A 20,772-nucleotide genomic window follows, 5' to 3' on the forward strand; every position below is an offset into this window, starting at 1 on the left:
TTCCTTTCAATCTTTTTTTTTTTTTTTTTTTTTTTTGGCTGCATTGGGTTTTCCTTGCTGTGCACGGGCTTTTCTCTAGTTGCAGTGAGTGGGAGCTACCCTTTGATGGTGCTGCGCAGGCTTCTCATTGCGGTGGCTTCTCTTGTTGCAGAGCACAGGCTCTGGGTGCGCGGGCTTCAGTAGTTGTGGCTCATGGCCTCTAGAGCTCAGGCTCAGTAGTTGTGGTTCACGGGCTTAGTTGTTCCACAGCATGTGGGATCTTCCCGGACCAGAGCTCGAACCCGTGTCCCCTGCATTGGCAGGTGGATTCTGAACCACTGCACCACCAGGGAAGTCCTCCTTTCAATCTTTTTTTTCCTTTTTGTAAATCTTTGAATTTCGGGGTTAGGAGTAGTTTATGTGATTATAATAATATTGCATATACTGTTTTATATCTTGATTATTTTTAACAAATTATGAGCATTTTCCAAATTATTAATCTTCGTAAGCATTGCTTCAATAACTATGATATTTTGTTCAACTAGAGACCATAATGTAACCATTTGTCATAATATTGAATAGATTACTTCTGATAGTATATTACTGAAAGGAGCACTAAGATGGCCAACTTTATACATGAAGGCTTTCTAAATTTAAGATAGTTCCTTACAGTAGATTCCTAGCAATTGGATTTTTTTAAGGTATAAACCAGTTTAAGGTATAAAAACTTAAGAGGTTCACATATGTTTCCAGAGGAGTTGCTTAGTGTATTGGGAATTATTCTTTTAAAATATCTTTGCTATTTTAATAGGCAGAAAATTATCTCATTTTATTAGTATTTCTTTAAAAATATTTTTCCTGCTTATAAAATTAGTACCTGTTTGTTGAAGAAAATTTGGAAAACAGAAATGCATAAAAATTACCTTTAAATTCATGGCCCAGGTAATATCAATGTTAATATTTTGGTGTAAATCCTTTTTTTTTTTTAAGATGTATTTGACATATAACTTTATATTTGTTTCAGATATACAACATGATCACTTATTAAATGTATACATTGCAAAATGATCACCACAGTAAGTCTAGTTAACATTCATCATCTCACATACTTACAAAATTTTTTTTCTTGTGATAAGAAGATTGTCTATTTAGCAACTTTCAAATATGCAGCACGATATTATTAGCCATGCTGTACATTACATTCACAATACTTTATATGTTCAGGTTTTGGGGTTTTTTTTAAGATTCCATGTGTAAGTGAGATTGTACAGTATTTGTCTTTCTCTGTCTGACTTATTTCACTTAACATAATGCCCCCAAGGCCCATCCATGTTGTCACAAGTGGGAGGATTTTTTTTTTGTGACTGAATAATATTCCCTCTGTGTATGTGTTTGTAACACATTTGGAGTTTGTTTTCAAGAACATAGTCAATAGGAAATCAACTGTAACTGTAAACAATTCAATATGTTTTGGGCAGTGCTATCTATACTAATTTTGTAAGAATAAAAATCTCTACCTAGGATATTGTGGCTAAACAAATAACTTTAGAAGTTATTTTTTTGGAGGAAAATAAATAAATCACTAAACTTCCTCTTCTCTTCTACCCTCAAAAGTAGAGAATTTAAGAAGGCCTGTAAAAGTTATTCAGAAGATAAAAGATAATCAGGTACTAAGTAGTAATTTAATATTTTTCTTTAAGATAGGATAGTTTCCTCAGATTTATGGATTCAGTGTATTCTCAACTTCAAATGTGCATGAGTAAATAAAAACTTAATGCAACAAACTTGGCAAGATTTTAAAATTACTAAGTTTTGTTTTGTTTTATTGTTTTCAGGAAGTCTATGTCTGTAGTCTCCTGGAGGATTGAAAGGCATCTTTTTTGCTTTATTTCATGTGAAACAAATTTTTAGTATATATATTGTATCTTTTAGAAGTAAAAAATGGAGGAAGTTGTGAGAAAATGGTATTTCCCCCCACTTTCCATGCAATAAAGAATAAATACATAGAATTTGTATTTTTCAAATTGTTGGTAATTTGGGCAAAGTCTTCCATGCTTTTATTGTTGAGTATTCTGACTTGTGGTTTGTGGTATGTGTAAAATTGATAGGAATGGTGGTAGTTATATGAACCTATATGTGTGATAAAATTGTGTAGAACTAAATAAATACACACACAAATGAGTACAGGTAGAACTGGGGAAATGTGAAGTGTATAAGCATTGTTATGCTTTTATGCTACAGTTGTGCTATTATACCATAGTTTTGTAAAAAGTTACCATTGGGGAAACATGTATCTATATATTATTTCCTATAATTGGATCTGAAATTGTCTCAAAAATTTCACTGGATTTAAAATATCATTCACTGCTTACTGAGCTAGCTACCAGCTTAGATACTATAATTTTCAGAAATGCTTAAACATTTCAGTTAGTCTCTGTTCTAAACAGATGAAACTGTCATTTTTATAGTGCAACATTTTGGATGCTATTTACACTAAGTGCCTTTGTTTCTTCTGCTTTTCACCTTACCCTGTCATTCTCCACCAAGTATTACAATTCAAACATTCTAAGTCCTTAAAATAAATGCCTATCAAAAGAATGTCTTAACTAATAGCTATCTGCTATGTAGATAAAACTTACATACAGTATCTCACTGATATTTTTTGTGTCTACACTAGCGTATCAGTAAAGGCTATTGTTTATGATCAAAAAATAGCTTTATATGTAAAATGTAATGTATTTTTACTCAGAATGTAAATCTACCATATATTACTATTGTTAAAGTATCCCACTTTCTTTCTTCCTTGGGGAATTATTTTTGGCATTTTTTTGGGAATTTAAATGTTTTTCTTTTAAAAACTCCACCATTTTAATCAAAATTTATTTTGTTTTCTAGGCACAAAAAGATTGGATCAGCTTGTCCTTGATTTTTCTCTATTTAAAGGTAATCTGCCTGCTTAGTTCACTAATCATACAGACTTAATACAATTTTCTGTTTGAGGTGGCAATCTATATTTGGTTGTTAAAATAGAAATTGTGTTATATAATGGCTAGACCTATAATGTCTTTTCTGATTGTCTCACAAGATGCAATCTAATCTCTCAAAGAAAAGAATAATTCATGTGATTTATGTCATGGAAATAAATATTAAAATAAATTCAGACTACATTTTTCATTTATACTCCACAGAGTTTTGTTTTGTTTTCAGAAATGTATGAAAAATCTTTGCTGTTTTCATCTGTTTGCCTAAAACTGTATTTTACTCATAGATTGAAGTATTGAAGCCATGGGAATAAAGGTTCAGCGTCCTCGATGTTTTTTTGACATCGCCATTAATAATCAACCTGGTAAGGAAATTAATGTCCCTATTTAACATTTATATATAAGTACTTAATATTTTAAGTTAGTAAAGAAATTTAAACCAGCTACCTTCTTTTTCAGCTGGAAGAGTTGTCTTTGAATTATTTTCTGATGTGTGCCCCAAAACATGCGAGAACTTTCGTTGTCTTTGTACAGGTTTGTTGACATTTTCACTTGCCCTGATAGTAGTCCCATTTGACTTCAGTTTGCTTTGATTTTTTATTTAACATGTTTTAGAGTTTTTCATGCATATTATTTCCTTCTCAGCATGCTGACTATGCAACATTTACTAGACATGAAAGTAATTCTTATACATATTAATTGTAATGGGATTGTATCTGAGATTGATTTCTACACTCAGTAGAAAAGCATGGGTGCTTTTTAAATGAATTTTTTAAAAAATTCCTGAGGGAAGTTAAAATTCTGTAGTTTAAAGAAGTCTGTATAGGTCAAGAGAGATGTATTTTACTGGGCAAAAGCTTTCATCATTAATTTTTTTTTAACTTTTAAATGTTATATTTATTTTATTTAAACTTTTCTTCTAGTTTTATTGATGTAATTGACATATACTGCTGTATAAGTTTAAGGTGTACAGCATAATGATTTGATTTACTTGCATCATAAAGTGATTATCACAAAAAGTTTAGTGAACATCCATAATCTCATATAGATACAAAATTAAAGAAGTAGTGAAAAATTTTTTTCTTGTGATTTCATCATTAATTCTGCTTTAATACTACTTCCTTAATTTCTTTTCTACTTAACAGCCTACTAATTTTTCTTCTTTGTAGGTGAAAAGGGGACAGGGAAATCAACTCAGAAGCCATTACATTATAAAAGTTGTCTCTTTCACAGAGTTGTCAAAGATTTTATGGTTCAAGGTGGTGACTTCAGTGAAGGTAAGACTTTGATTCCCACGAAGAAAATCATATGTTTATATTCTTTGTTAAATACATGGATCTCAAAGTTACACAAGTCTCTAGAAGTACTAGTCCAGTTTTCTTCTCAGCCCACTTAATCTTTGGTCAAACAATTAGAAGTACTGGGAATTCCCTGCTGGTCCAGTGGTTGGGACACGGAGCTTTCACTGCCGAGGGCCTGGGTTCAATCCCTGGTTGGGGAAATGAGATCCTGCTGCTGTGGCAAAAAAAAAAAAAAATTAGAAGTACTCATAGAAATAGATAAAAAGGAGGAAACACATAGGAAAAAATTTCATGTTTGATACATGAATTAATTTCAGAAATTTGCTTCTGGATAAAAAACAAAACACTATTCATCTCTTAGTAGCCTATCAGTGTTCATGTTTGATTTTGTCACAGCCAGTAGTCCTTTACTACAGTATGGTTTTTACCTCTATTATTGTAAAAACATTGAAACTATATTTTTAAAGACACTTTGAGAAGCTACTAGTAATTTCTGTTAAAAGACCTACATAATCATTAGAATCTGAACATTCTTTCTTCTACAGATCTTAATAAGCTTTGTTATACTCATTCTCTTGTATCATAGAGGAGAGAAAGTAATTTGGGATCTTGTCAGTATTGACTTTAAGTTAAGGTCTTATAATTTGCTGTGAACGTTTGAGTATTGTTGATTCCAAGTCATTCAGTTAACTACTTTGTAAGAAGCATTGTGTTTAGGTAGGACCTTCGAGGAGATTACTGACTTATCAGTTCTAAGAGTCCATGTTTTTTCATTCTTAGGAAATGGACGAGGAGGGGAATCCATTTATGGAGGATTTTTTGAAGGTAAAAATGTTTATGTTTAAATTGTTTTTAATGTTTTCTAGTATTCATTTGATTTTTCTCTATTGAATCAATAAGATTATTGATATACTAATATCCAACTACCTTCAACTAAACGAAGTTAATTTTCTTGTGAAAAATTTTATGTGATAGACTTTTTATAAAGGTAGGATTTTTTTGTGATTAGTACATTCGTACATTATATTACTTGAAGGGTTTCAGTGATCTGTAATAAACTTTTAGAATTGTAGTGCTAGAATAGGAACTTCCATAGCTTGATCTTAATCTTTATTAAAAGAGATTCAGCTGTATTTCTTAGTGACAATATCAACATTTTTGTGCATCCATTTTTCTATGAAGTTTTTTTTTAATCTTTGATATTCTGAATTTGGCTGTAATGTTTTTCCCAAATTTAAGTTTTCTGACTGGAATTTTTTATTAATGTGAAGATCATTTGAAAGACTATAAACATGTGATTGTGGAATTAATTTCATATTTCCCATCTTTCACTTTTGGGAGTCAGTGAAATTTTGTTTCACGTTCCACCTGCTTTTTTCCAATTCTAATCCAAGATTCGAAGGCAATCTGCTCTTTCTACCATGGCAGAGATTAAGTTTAATGAGTGCCTCTCTGTGCTAAGAATAATATTGAAAGGGGGTTGATAAAGTATTTGGATTTTATAGCAAGGGATTGAAAATTAGAAATATTTTAATCTGAAAAGATGGAGAAATTGGTTAATATTAGATTTCTCTTCTTTTAACCTTTTATCTAAATTTTGTCTAACACTAAAGAGCACATGATATGAACACAAGATATGAAGAGGAATGAAAATTAATTTTGGGGGGGAGTTATACCTATAACTGAAAACTTTGCTTCTCTATAGATGAGAGTTTTGCTGTTAAACACAACAAAGAATTTCTCTTGTCAATGGCCAACAGAGGGAAGGATACAAATGGCTCACAGTTCTTCATGTAAGAATTTATGATCTGATGATTTAAAATATCACTTTTTTGGTGTGTCGTTTCTCTGTGTGCCTGCTACTGATCGCTAATAAATAGGAGAGGGACGTATGAGGGAGAGAATTTTTGAAGGAGGAAGAACAAAGAATTGTTGAAAGGGGAGTTGAACTGTACTGCTAAAGTTTTCAAAAGATGAAGACTTTTGTCAAGAGGACTCAGGAGCCAGCTTGAGGGGTGGCATTCCCCCTGGCCAAATTAGGACAAGTTGAGCATTGATTATTTTGAAAATAAATAATGATGGTATCATATTATCAAATAAAATGGAAATCCAGGAGTCCATTCAGATATAAATAATAAATGAATAAATAACAAGGGAGAAAGAAAAACTGTTCCTTAGTAGAATGCAACTAATAAATGTAAAAGGAATTATAGCGTTAGAAATGTCCCTGTTTTGCAGTCATCTCAGTAACATTGATTCAGGAAAGAATTACCTATGGATGGTAAATTTATAGGGTAAGTTTAACAAGGAACAGGATGTTTGCATTGAGTATCTCTTTGTAAATTACTTAATTATAAAGAGTAAAATACAGTTGTTCCTCATTATTCAAAATTCTGTATTTGTGAATTTGCCTACTCACTAAATTTATTTGTAACCCAAAGTCAATAGTGCTGATGTTTTCCAATTCTGACTACAAAAAAATTGTTACCAGGGCTCTTGTCAGCAATTCATACTTTTTATCATGTCCCATGGGTGAAGATTTGCTCTCCTCTTCAATAACTGTAAACTCTTCTGGTCTCAGAAGAACTTAATCTGTCAGCATCACGTGGATTATTCTTGTGTTTTCTATTCCACATTTGTAACTCCCTTCTTCAACAGTGAGAAATCTCCCTCTGAGTGTGTTCACAATTTCTACTCATTTGTTGAATCCTATATTTAAAAATTGCCATCCTATACCACTGTGAAGAGTAACCTACTAACTAGAGTTCACTATTTATTTATAGCAATTTTTGTTTTTACAGTAAGGGTATGTAGATAAATTATCATGTTTAAAAATGACTTGGATTAGTACTTTTTAGTGTAAATTTTGTGTGGTTTTATGACTCAAAATATGTTAAATTCATTTCCAATTATATTTCATTTGTTCTCCCTCTCAGGTTGATTTATTTCTTGCCTTTTTTTTAAGCTTTTAAAACATTAACATGATTCCAAGAGTCAAAGCAAAGAGAATACTTCTGAAGTATCACTCCCACCTAACTCTTCATTCCCATTCCCCCATTTTTTTACCTGTTTTTTTTCCACCACCTATCCATATTAGTAACCAACCTCATTAGTTTCTGGTTTATTTTTCTGTATATCTTTTTACAAACATAAGCACAGATATATATTTTTTTCTTATTTTCCCTTTTTTCTTACACAATAGATAGCATACTGTATATGTTCTTTTCTTTTCACTTAATGATATAACCTAGAAATCACTCCATATCAGTTCATAGAGATCTTTCTCATTTTTTTCTTCCCCACAGATGCATAGTAGTCTGTTGTGTGTATATACTGCAGTTTATTCAGCCAATTGCCTATATACAGGTGTTCCTGATTTTTTAAATGAAAACAACTTATATCACATTTGTTGTAGGAAAATTAGAACACACAGATTAAAAAGAAAAACAGTCCCATCCCCAGAGTATCTTTACATGCAATAAAAATACAGGTAGATAGTTGCGTATAGTCTGTAATCAACTTTTAGATGTAATATAAATTTCTTTGTACATCACTAAATATGAATTAACATGTTAATCCATTGTTTGAATGTACTGTGGCTTTATTTATTTAATCTTAGTTTTGAACATTTGGTTTGCTTCTTGTTTTCAAACTGCTACAGTGAACATTGTTGTGCCTATTGTTTGACACATTTTTTAATTCTTTTATGTAAGTTGCTAGAAGTTTACTTAGTGAAATGTTTACACATTTTTAAGGCTACCCATATGTTTTGCTACATTGACTTCCAAAAGGAAGTGTGTAGTTTACTCTAGAGCAACAGTATGTAAGTGCCAGTTTCACCAGATCCTCAGCAACACTGAGTGTTATCATTTATTTTCACTTTTTAAAATAAAATCCCTCCTGTGCTTACCAAAACCCATATGTTAAATTCAAATAACCCTTCATGTATATTCTCAGACTCTTCCAATTGTTGGTTTCTCCTGACCTCTTTCCACTTCTGGATAACTATTCTTTACTACTTTTGTGTTCTGCTGTTTTTTAAACGAAAAAACTTCAGTTTTTAATGTTTTTTAAAATGTTTTATTTTATTTTATATTAATTATATAATATAAAATTTGACATTTTAACCATTTGTTAACTGCATAACTCACTGGTATTAATTATATTCACAGTGCTCTGCAACTACCACCACTATTTCCAAAACTATTTCATCATTCCAGAGAGTAGCCACTTTCCCTTTCCCTCAGCCCCTGGTAACCTTTATTCTACTTTCTGTCTCTATGAATTTGCCTATTCTATATATGTAAGTGGAATTATACAATATTTGTCCTTTTGTGTCTAACTTATTTCACTTAGCATGTTTTCAAGGTTCATCCATGTTTTATAGCATGTATCAGAACTTCATTCCTTTTTATGATTGAATATCATTCCATTATATATACATACCACATTTTGTTTATCCGTATTCATTTGTTAGTGGGCATTTGGGTTGTTTTCACTTTTTGGCTATTGTGAATAATGCTGCAGTGAACATTGGCATATATATTTGTTTCCCTCTTTTCAGTTCTTTCGGATAGATACCTAGGAATAGAATTTCTGGATCATATGGTAGTTCTATGGTTAGCTCTTTGAGGAACCACCAAACTGTTTTCCACTTTCACGTTCCCACCAGCATTATACAAAGAGTTCTAGTTTTTCCATTCTCATCAACACTTTTTCACCAATCTGAGAGTGACCATGAAAGCAATCCAAGTGTTGGTTTAGGGGTTACAAATAATTCTACTGAGCAAGCCAGTGGACAAATACGTAATCTGTAAAGTGAGGATTGACTGTATCTTGATGCAAATTATATACACTAAATGTAACACAAATACATATATAGTGTACACCTAGGTTTTTACATTTCTAGGTGGTTTTAGCAAGTTCAGATGATCATAGCTGTTACAGTGAGAAAACAATAACAGGTTACTTTTAAAATAAGGTGAACTTTTAAAACTACATGTATGTGTTAGAATTTTTTTTAGTGTGTGTGTTTTAATCAAAAGTTAGTTTAAATTGTGTTCCTTCTTCCAAATTTCTAATGCCTTTAGATAAGATTTTTAAAATAACAAATCTTGTACGATGCCCATATTCAGTCTGTTGTTTCAGTGTGTCTTCATAGCTACTCAGATAGCAGCTTTCTTAGCTACAAAGCTTTAAGGTTGATGTGGAGAAAAGAAGGATTTTTTAAAATTACTTTTTGCTAATTTTAGGTTTTGTCCAAATTTTAATGCAGATATCTTTCTTCAATGTGAAGTTTACTTTACGTTAGGGATAACAAACTCAAATACCCATAGGTCTTAGGCAAGTAATATAAGGGAGTAAAGGCTTCTGGGACAAGAAGCTTAATGATTAATATCTGTATTAGAGAAGGCAGGGATACTCACCCTGACCAATTATTGCCACATGCCAGGTGCCATGTCTTTCCATGTTTTCAAAACGGTCTGGAATCTGGATATTTATATAGAAGTATCCAAATTTTTAAGTCTTGGCAGCTAATTTAAAAATTTATAAACACTACATGGACCATTTCTGTTCAGGTCCAACAGAACATGTATGAGGACATCAGAATATGACCTGGGCTTTAACTGTTGAAAATGTTAAGATTGAAAAACACTGTTGTTAAACCCATAAACTGGTGAAATGGTTTGATAAATTATGGTATGCCCAGACAGTAGAACACTGTACAACGATGGATATTCAGTAAGAACCCAGTTACGTGCAAGAAACATGGGTGGATAGAAATAACACCAAAATGTCAACTTTAATTTCATGTAAGTTTTCAACAGTGTATAGGTATTTCAGAACAAGTTTTTGAAAATGCATTGTCGAAAGCATCTTGCATTTGATTCTATTTAAGGTTAAGGTAAATAAGATTCTATTATGTTAAGACAGCATATATATGATTTCTTTGTTTGCTACTTTGTTTCCAATGCAGTTATTTTCTTTTCCTTTTTAGAGATGCTAACTTTGTTTTTCTCTGACTTTGTTTTTATTCTTCTATCTGATGACTTCCAAAAGAACAACAAAACCAACTCCTCATTTAGATGGGTAAAGATTATTTTAATTTATTTTACAACCTACTTTAAATTAATATTAAAATACGAAGCTTTTATTTAGTCATCTTTACTTGACTCTTTAGGCATCATGTTGTTTTTGGGCAAGTGATTTCTGGTCAAGAAGTTGTGAGAGAGATAGAAAACCAGAAAACAGATGCAGCTAGCAAACCATTTGCTGAGGTGCGGATACTCAGTTGTGGAGAGCTAATTCCCAAATCTAAAGGTAAAAACAAGTATATATTTCTCTTTCTTAAAATCTGTTTGTTTGTTTGTTTATTTATTTGGCTGTGTTGCATCTTCGTTGCTGCGCGGGCTTTCTCTAGTTGCGGCTAGCAGGGGCTACTCTTCGATGGGGTGCGCGGGCTTCTCGTTGCGGTGGCTCCTCTTGTTGCGGAACGGGCTCTAGGCGCACGGGCTTCAGTAGTTGTGGCTCGCTGGCTCTAGAGCGCAGGCTCAGTAGTTGTGGTGCACAGGCTTAGTTGCTCTGCAGCATGTGAGATCTTCCCGGACCAGGGCTCGAACCCGTGTCCCCAGCATTGGCAGGCAAATTCTTAAGCACTGTGCCACCAGGGAAGTCCCTAAAAGCAAGTATATATTTCTGATAACTCTTATGCACACAAAACAAACACACTCTAATTAGTTAGCACGATCTTTACGCTAAAGTGAATATAAATATGAAGTTTTTGTGTTTTTAAATGTATTTTTGTGTTTTTCATATGTGTTTTATCTTCATACTTTGTTCATTTATCATGGAACTGCTTAACTTTGCTTGAATTATTTGCAGTAATTCACCCATCTGCTTCCACTTTATTTTTTGGGCTTTTTAAAAAGTGTAGTTGTCTAAATAGCATGGTAAATAAATATTCTTCTAGGGAAAGAGACAGTGTGGGGAGCATGACAGTTGAAGAGATTAACATAGACTAATAAACTTTACGGGAATAAATTATTTCCCCTTCATGCATTGCTTAGATTCAGAAGCATCTGGCATGTTTGAGAAACTTACTTAGACAAGAACAATTGAAGTTAACACGACTGGTAGTTTGATATATTATCTGAAATGGTAGAACTTGGTTTTTTAAGTAAGTATTTTAAGTCTTTATATTATATAAGAAATATGTAGCTGCTATTGTTTATTACAGATATTGAGCCTGACACTCTAAAAGTAATGGGGTGAGATTACCTTCAAATCTGTGTAGAAAGCAATAAAATATTGAATTGACCTAATCTTCCTATTAATCGTCCAGGGAATAATAAATAATCTCAGTACTTAGTTTTCCATGGTTAACGAGAGTCTCTGTAATCTTTTCTGATCCTCACAAGAACTGTATAATATCAATATTATTCTCCTCATTGTACAGATATAGTCAAGGAGATTAGTATTTACCACATCAGGGAACTAGACCTCAAGCCCAAGTTTGCTGGCTCCAGATCTAGAGCTTTTTCTGTTACATGTTGCTAACTCATTAAAGTCTTTAATATTCCTTTCAGAATTGCCCTAAGTAGAACATTCTGTTCTCAAATTTTAGGTATACTGATGTGCTCTGTAATATGCATGTTTTATTTTGCTTTTCTTTAGTTCCCTAATCAGGGATTGAACCAGGTCCCACAGCAGTGAAAGTGCCGAGTCCTAACCACTGAACCTCCAGGGAATTCCCTGGAGAAGGCTTATTTTTAATTTTCTTTCTCTGCATTCCACTTTGATTCTAATGATTTCACTTTCTTCTCTGTTGTGTCAAATATATACCTTGTAAACCAAGGTAAATATTGCTGCAGCTCATACTGGGACTGTTTAATTAACTTCTTGTGTTCAAGAGTCTGGATATCTATCCTTATTTAAAAACAGCAGTTATAGTGTATCCCTTGTGTTCATGATGATTCAGAAAGAATGAAGTGTCTTGAGTGTCTTACCTTATCTTGAAAAAATAGAAACTAAAAAGCAATCTATATTAATCGTTGCATATTTTAGACCCTGAATCTTCCGCTATTTAATTCTTCAAAGTGTTATCAATACAATTGGAATATTTTGGATTAAGGCATTATTTCTTCCCACATCATCTAGAAAGTATTCATCTTTTATTCTGTACTTAACTGTTTTTTGGCTTTTTTCTTGTGTTTTGTAGTCTTCAAGGATCTTGTGTTAGGATCTATTCTCTGCTTATAAAAGTTAAGGATGCTGTGTGGTTTACATATTAGAAGAGATAATTTAAAAGCTTACATCTTAAACCATAAATGTTATTATAGACTCTAATAAATGTGGTGTAAAGATTCTTTTGGTACTAAATGGTCAGTGTTTGAATATTTGCTGAAAGGATGAGAAGGTGAATGTATGTCACTCTTTGTATATTATTATGTTTTGGTTTTTTTTTTTTGTTTTTGCAGTACGCGGGCCTCTCACTGTTGTGGCCTCTCTCGTTGCGGAGCACAGGCTCCGGACCTGCAGGCTCAGCGGCCATGGCTCACGGGCCCAGCTGCTCCGCGGCATGTGGGATCCTCCCAGACTGGGGCACAAACCCGTGTCCCCTGCTTCGGCAGGCGGACTCTCAACCACTGCGCCACCAGGGAAGCCCATAATATATTTTCACTTGAAGCAATAAATGCTAATTTTGCCCATGCCATTGTGGCCAGGAAGTTGTGCTGAAAGTTGATGTAGTGTTCTAGTGTGTGTTCCTCAGACTCATACTAAGGAAGTATATCTTGCCGTTATCAGTTTCATCAGTTGGGAAAGATTTGGCCCTTTGTTACTGTCTGCGCAGGAGTTACTGAAAGGCCAGATTTGTTTTGAGTCGTACCTTCCATGCCTGCTCTGTTCTGGATCACACTGTGGAAAGAGGAAAAGATCTTTATGTTCGAGGTCACACAGTTTGGCACCTGTTACACTACAGTCCTTCAATTACCATTCAGAACATTGGTCAGAATGGATTTTGTCATGCATCAATAAAATCTTTTTTTTTTTAGGCAGAGCTGTGTCTTCCATCCAATTTATAAATTTGATGGCCTTCTTACAATCTTAAATTGGACGTAGTCAAAAAGCTTTGTGTAACACAGCGGTATTCATCATCATCATCATCATATTTAAAACCTTATTTGAGAGATACACACCCCACTTTAAAAATAAATAAATACCGAATCTTTTTTTTTTCTTTTTCTAACTTCCTGAAAGAAAACAAAAAGACTTCTGAAGAAATCTGACTGTCTGGGCCCACCTGTAAGTGGTCTTGGTGAGTCTGGGCAATCATCCTGGGCCTTCCCTTTGCTGTTGTGAGATTGGAAATTCTACTTTTTGTGGCTATTTGAATGTGCCTGAGAAGGTTCAGAGTCAAGGGGAAGATCCTTCCAACAGATGCAGAGGAGGAACACAAGAGGCTAATCAAAACTGCATCCCTGTAGAGGCTATCAAGGGGCAGAGTGTAGGATAGAACACAGACCACTACCCTGATTAAGGTACTTCCTGGCTTTTCAAGAGTTACCATGATCTCAGATCATGCTGGTCTCTTCAGAGTTCCCTGCAGTTGTTAAAGAGAGGTCTGTCCACCTTTGCCATGCAGCATGAGTTGGGGCTGATGATATATTACAGAGTACATAGAAACACAAGTGCTGAGTTATGGCAGCATGGCAATAAGTAAATAGTTATATGAGTAGAAATATTGCATATATGTGGTAGAAAACAGATTACCTGGCAGTACAAAAAGAAGAGCACAATAGAGGAAGCAGCTGGTGAATCTTGTACTCAGGAGACAGTAGAAAAGATCAAACACTCATTTGTATGGTGACAGGATCCCATTTCAGTGTCTTTATCCTGGAATTAAGAGCCATGGGTGATAGCACTTTTAATGGAGAATAGTGGGATGTTAAGTTTCGAAACTGTTTAGAGGGGAGACCCAGTATTTTTGAAATGAAAAGAAAAGAGGTTCATTTGAGGTATAGTTCTCTTCTTTATTTCAAACCTTATTTTGTTGATGGCCTTGAGATTTCCTTCAATATAAAGGTTTCATGTGAAATTCATTGGTATAAAATTTATACCTCTCAAAAAACTAGTAAAGCAGCATTTTCTTACCATATGTTTTTACAAGTAAAGTGTTCTGGAAGTTTGTTTATTCACTTTAACAACATACTAGTAAAGTCAGTACCCAGTAATAGTACACCACGTCCTACCTCCCCTCCCAACAAAGGTAAGTGAACAGGGTTGGGAATTTCTTTTACATAGTGATTGATACGCAAACTGCATAATCTAAATAATCTAAAATAAACTAACCAGAAGTGGCCCAAGAGTTAAAAAGTGTTGCTCTTTTATCTTAAGGATGGTTTTTTACTTCATATAAATGATACTTTGAAATAGATTTTAAGTGGTTAGGCAGGAAGTAGGGTTTTTTGGAGAACGGGGTGACAACAATTGTTGTCAGACTTGGGAGTTTTAAAATTTCTTCAGTTTTAAAATTTAATACATTGATTTTGTTCAAGATTTAGAAAGCATAAAATGATAGTCAGTGAAAAGTCTTTTTCCCGTTTCTGCCCATCAGTTCCCATTCTCAAATTTTCTATACCATTCTATGTGTATGTGAATGTTGATAATATAAGATAAATTCCTAGAAATAGAATTAACAGATTATAGAGGTCATGCATTTGTAATGTTGGTAGGCACTGCCACTAGAATATAGGAAAGTTAATTTCCCTATGCCCTTTGCAGAGCCACATAATATCAAACTCTTTAATCTTTGCCAGTCTAATTATAGGGTTGGTTGTTGTTGTTGTTTTGAAAGCTGGTTTAAATAAGTATTTCTCTAAGGTATTTGATGTTATCATCTCCTTAGGAGCCATTTATATTTGTTTTTATATGAGTTGATTGTTAATTGTTTTGCCTCATATTTTTACTCAACTCCAAGCCTCCTTGTATTTCCTTTTGTTTGGAGAAATTAGCCATTTTTTTAAGGGTAGGTCTGTTGGTAACTATCTTAGTTTTCTGAAAATGTCTATTTCCCTTATGGATATTTTCACTAAATGTAGAATTCTGGGTTGGCAGTTCTTTCAACACATAGAAAAAGTGTTAGACCACTTCCTTCTGGCCTCTATGGTTTCAAGTGAGAAGTCTGTTGTCATTCAAATCGTTGTTCCCCATAGGTAATGAGGGAATTTTCTGCCATTATTATTTAAATTTTTTTTAATTTCAAATTTTTCTCCTGGGATTCCGATAACACAAATGTTAGATCTTTTGTTTATTGTTCTACAGGTCTCTGAGGCTCTGTTCATTTTTTGTTTGTTTTTTTTAAATTTTCTCTGATGTTCTGGTTGGGTAATTTCTATTCGTCTGTCTCTGGTTCGCTAACAGTTTCACTGTCATCCCCACTCTGATATTGAGCACATTTTATTTCAGTTATTGTATCATTGTATTTTTCACTTCTAAAATTCCTTTTGATACTTTATATCTTCTTTTCTCCTGAGATTTTTAAACTTTTTTTCATTTGTTTAAAGAACATTAATAATTGCTTGTGGAAGCATTTTTAAGACGGCTTTTTAAAAATCCTTGTTAATTCCAACATGTGAGTCTTCTGGGTGTCAGCATCTTTTGATTGTTTTTTCTTACTTAAGTTGTGATTTTCCTTGAAAATCGTTCTTGAAATTATTAGTGATTTTTTTTTTTTAATTTTGTCCTGGAAATTTGGGGTATTGTATGTTGTGAGACTCTGGATTCTGTTTATGTTTTCTATTTTTAGCAGGCAGTCATCTTATATAGGTTTAGCATGTAGATCCTGGCCTCCTTTTGTAGATTGTGGTTTCAATGATAATTCAATTTCCAGAGCCCTTGCAGTACTATTCTGGTTTCATTTGTATGCTACTGAAAAACTGGATGCTATTCAACACTGTAGTTTAATTCTCAGACCTTTTGCCATATTAGTTCTGGTCAGTTTAACTTGGGGGTCTCCTCCCCAGGACTTCATCTATAAATTTAAAGAATCTTTTTCTGTAGCTTCCTTCTCTGAAATCTGTGCCACCTGCTGGTGCAGTGAGGGGAGCTGAAGCCCAGGCTTCCCACTTTGTCTCTACTGACATCACACTGGCAAGGAAGGGGAACACTGCTTGAAGGGGAGGGTACCGGAAATCCAAATTCTCTACTTTGTCTCTGCTGATAGAGCCAAGAGGGAGTTGGTGAACCTTTTTTTTTAATTTTCCCCCTTAGTATTTGCTTAGAGTAAAGCAGGTATTGGTGACAAATTTTTTGTCCTGCTAAACCATCTTTTTTCTATTTCTCTGTCTGGAGAGAGCAGGCCTTTCTTGGGGCTTTTAAAACCCTGTGTCCATTGGCATTTCTGAGTTGCAGACTTCTCCAGCGTGATATCTAGGTTATATGGGAGACAGATTGAAAATCACCATGTCACCTTCAAATCCAGAGATCCCTGGCCACTCTGCCTTCTTTCTACCTTTCAGAGTCTTCTTATGTTTGTTTCTTTTTCTATTATGTCTAGGATTTCTGCTTACACTTAGCAGAAGGATAGGAAGAGATGAATCTATTCCATCTTCACAATTTCTCCATTCCTTACTTCATAATTTTAAAATGTTGTAAAAAAACTTCCCTTTTATATCCAGAATCTACTCATCCTTAAATTACACCTATAAAGGAGTTTGTTCAGTGCTTACTAGCACTTTGTAAGCACTCTACAGATACAGATACTACTCCACACTACTTTTTCCTGCCCCTATTTCAAACCCTAACATAGTCAGTTCTGCTATGCTGCTTGTTTTGAAAGCATGCATTTATTCCATTCAGTTGATACATTAGAAGACAATTTGAACATAACATCAGTTTCACCTTTGCCTATGCATGCTCTTGTCTACAAGAAATACTGAGTGCAGAAAACTGTACGCAGTTGAACAGCTTTACAGGAATACACAAAAATTACACATACACAGGGGAGTTCACTGGTGGCCTGGTGTTAGGATTTGGCGCTTTCACTGCCCCATGGCCCGGGTTCGTTCCCTGGTTGGGGAACTGAGATCCTGCAAGCCGTAGGACACGGCCAAAAAAAAAATTTACACATAGACACACCTCACACATCTACTAAGCTACCTCAGTTCATCACTTGTGTTATGAACCACGCCTAAGTACAATTTGTACTAAAACTTTCCATCTAATTTCATATCACCCCCCCTTGCACTAACTTTACAGTAACTCACAAGCTGTAGCCCTACTGACATTCACTTCCACAAGCAAACCCATGATTTTCTCAAAGTGCTATATTTATTGTCGTATGTATGTATTTCTTAACTATTTAACATGTGTGAAAGCTCTGTTGCTATTTTTATTAGTTTCCTATCTTTTTTTTAATGTGTCACTGATGAATTTTTTGAGTTTTGTGCCCCATACCCCGTTTTTCCTGTAAGCCATGTGGTTTTTACTGTACAGTTTTTCATGGCACAGTGATTTATAGAAATGCATATGTTGGGGGACTTCCCTGGCAGTCCAGTGGTTAAGACTCGCACTTCCAGTGCAGGGGGCGCGGGTTCAATCCCTGGTTGGGAAACTAAGATCCCACATGCCACGCAGCTGGGCCAAAAACTTTAAAAAGAAAAGAAAGAAAAGAAAAAGAAATTCATATGCTGTCTAACAGCAGAACTGACTGTGCTTCTGCAAACCTTTTCTACTTTACTTTTGTCCTTATTGACCATATTCACTAATAAATTCATATACAATTTATAGTCAGAGTTTCTAGAAATTTATTACAACTCAGTGTATCTTTTCAGATGCTGTTTGCTATTAAATTCACACTTATTGGTCTTATTTTCCAAATAGACAGTAAACTCTGTGAGGGCAGAAGTTTGCTATGGAACTTCCCCATTTATACTCTACAATTCTTTCTCCCCATGTCCTGGCATCATGTTAAATATATATCTATGTACTATTCACTTAAACATACTTGTTGATCTGAGAAGGATAAAATTTCATTCAGATTCATGATGTGCCTAAATCATATTTTTAAATTTAGGTTAACACAAATTTTGAAACTCAAGCTACCTTCTGTTAGAACTGATATTGATATTGTCATGTCTCTGTTTTTTCCTTCTTACTCTTCTGTTTTTAACTGCTCTTTCTCAGTCATTTTATCTTTTTTTCTGAGCACATTCATAGGAAAAGGGCACGTAAATTAAATTTCACTCAATAATGTTGAGAAACATGAAAAGAGGGAGCCTTTCAACCCTAGAGCTTTCTAGGTTCTATTCCAAGGCATCCTTCCTAAAAACACAGTTTATTTTCCTTTTATATTTCATGTCATCTAATACTTGGGCAGATTATATTACCCTAAAAATAGTTATAAATCTTTTTTATGGTCTTTATTGTTGTGATATTTTGCTTCACTCAAATGCTTACATGAAAAGTGAAGTGAAAACTAAATAATGGTTACTTGAAATATATTTAATACATTTGGTGGGGACAATGGGCTTTTTTTTTTTTTTTTTTGGTAAGATTAGATTGTTTATTTGAGATTTTTCTTGTTTCTTGAGGTAGGATTGTATTGCTATAAACTTCCCTCTTAGAACTGCTTTTGCTGCATCCCATAGGCTTTGGATCATCGTGTTCTCGTCATTTGTCTGTAGGTATTTTTTGATTTCCACTTTGATTTCTTAAGTGACCTTTTGGTTATTTAGTAACATATTGTTTAGCCTCCACATGTTTGTGTTTTTTACATTTTTTTCCCTTAATTTCTAATCTCATAGAGTTGTGGTCAGAAAAGATGTTTGATTTCTGTCTGGATGATTTGTCCATTGGTGTAAGTGAGGTGTTAAAGTCCCCCACTATTGTTGTGTCACTCTCAATTTCCTCTTTTATAGCTGTTAGCATTTGCCTTATGGATGGAGGTGCTCCTGTGTTGGTGTATATATATTTATAATTATTGTATCTTTTTCTTGGATTGATTCCTTGATCATTTTGTAGTGTCCTTCTTTGTTTCTTACAACGTTATTTTAAGGTCTTTTATCTGTTATGAGTATTACTACTCCAGCTTTATTCTGATTTCCATTTGCATAGAATATCGTTTTCCATCCCCTCACTTTCAGTCTGTATGTGTCCCTGGGTCTGAAGTGGGTCTCTCTTTTTTTTTTCTATGTTGTACAATATATCCTTGTATCTTATTTATTATTATTATTTTTATACAGCACGTTCTTATTAGTCATCAGTTTTATACACATCAGTGTATACATGTCAATCCCAATCGCCCAATTCATCACACCACCACCACCCCGCGGCTTTCCCCCCTTGGTGTCCATACGTTTGTTCTCTACATCTGTGTCTCAATTTCTGCCCTGCAAACCGGTTCATCTGTACCATTTTTCTAGGTTCCACATATATGCGTTAATATACGATATTTGTTTTTCTCTTTCTGACTTACTTCACTCTGTATGACGGTCTCTGGATACATCCACGTCTCAACAAATGACCCAATCTCGTTCTTTTTTTATGGCTGAGTAATTTTCCATTGTATATATGTACCACATCTTCTTTATCCAGTCGTCTGTCGATGGGCATTTAGGTTGTTTCCATGACCTGGCTATTGTAATTAGTGCTGCAATGAACATTGGGGTGCATGTGTCTTTTTGAATTGTGGTTTTCTCTGAGTATATGCCCAGTAGTGGTCTTGCTGCATCATATGGTAATTCTATTTTTAGTTTTTTAAGGAACCTCCATACTTTTCTCCGTAGTGGCTGTATCAGTTTACAATCCCACCACAACAGTGCAAGAGGGTTCCCTTTCTCCACACCCTCTCCAGCATCTGTTGTTTGTAGATTTTCTTATGAAGCCCATTCTAACTGGTGTGAGGTGATACTTCATTGTAGTTTTGGTTTGCATTTCTCTAATAATTAGTGATGTTGAGCAGCTTTTCATGTGCTTCTTGGCCATCTGTATGTCTTCTTTGGAGAAATGTCTATTTAGTTCTTCTGCCCATTTTTGGATTGGGTTGTTTGTTTTTTTAATATTGAGCTGCCTGAGCTGTTTATGTATTTTAGAGATTAATCCTTTGTCCGTTGATTTGTTTGCAATTTTCTCCCATTCTGAGGATTGTCTTTTCATCTTGTTTATGGTTTCCTTTGCTGTGCTGCAGCTTTTAAGTTTCATTAGGTCCCATTTGTTTATTTTTGTTTTTATTTCCATTACTCTAGGAGATGGATCAAAAAATACCTTGCTGTGATTTATGTCAAAGAGTGTTCTTCCTATGTTTTCCTCTAAGAGTTTTATAGTGCCCGGTCTTACATTTAGGTCTCTAATCCATTTTGAGTTTATTTTTGTGTACGGTGTTAGGGAGTGTTCTAATTTCATTCTTTTACATGTAGCTGTCCAGTTTTCCCAGCACCACTTATTGAAGAGACTGTCTTTTCTCCATTGTATATCCTTGCCTCCTTTGTCATAGATTAGTTGACCATAGGTGC

General features: G+C 34.2%; 1 protein-coding gene across 2 annotated transcripts in view; it reads left to right on the forward strand.

Moving 5' to 3' along the window:
* The window catches only part of PPIG (peptidylprolyl isomerase G), a 43,110-nt gene that overhangs the window by 7,980 nt on the left and 14,358 nt on the right, over positions 1-20,772 (forward strand). For both annotated transcript variants that reach the window (XM_055088386.1, XM_028496856.2), the window contains exons 2-9: positions 2,875-2,922; positions 3,248-3,325; positions 3,420-3,494; positions 4,130-4,237; positions 5,042-5,086; positions 5,967-6,054; positions 10,322-10,351; positions 10,443-10,582. In XM_055088386.1, the coding sequence (XP_054944361.1) occupies positions 3,265-3,325; positions 3,420-3,494; positions 4,130-4,237; positions 5,042-5,086; positions 5,967-6,054; positions 10,322-10,351; positions 10,443-10,582 (547 nt within the window). In that variant the 5' untranslated portion in view covers positions 2,875-2,922; positions 3,248-3,264. The remainder of the gene's footprint in view (positions 1-2,874; positions 2,923-3,247; positions 3,326-3,419; positions 3,495-4,129; positions 4,238-5,041; positions 5,087-5,966; positions 6,055-10,321; positions 10,352-10,442; positions 10,583-20,772) is intronic.

This window comes from Physeter macrocephalus, chromosome 2 (genome assembly GCF_002837175.3).
Source record: "Physeter macrocephalus isolate SW-GA chromosome 2, ASM283717v5, whole genome shotgun sequence".
Taxonomy (NCBI): Eukaryota; Metazoa; Chordata; class Mammalia; order Artiodactyla; family Physeteridae; genus Physeter; species Physeter macrocephalus.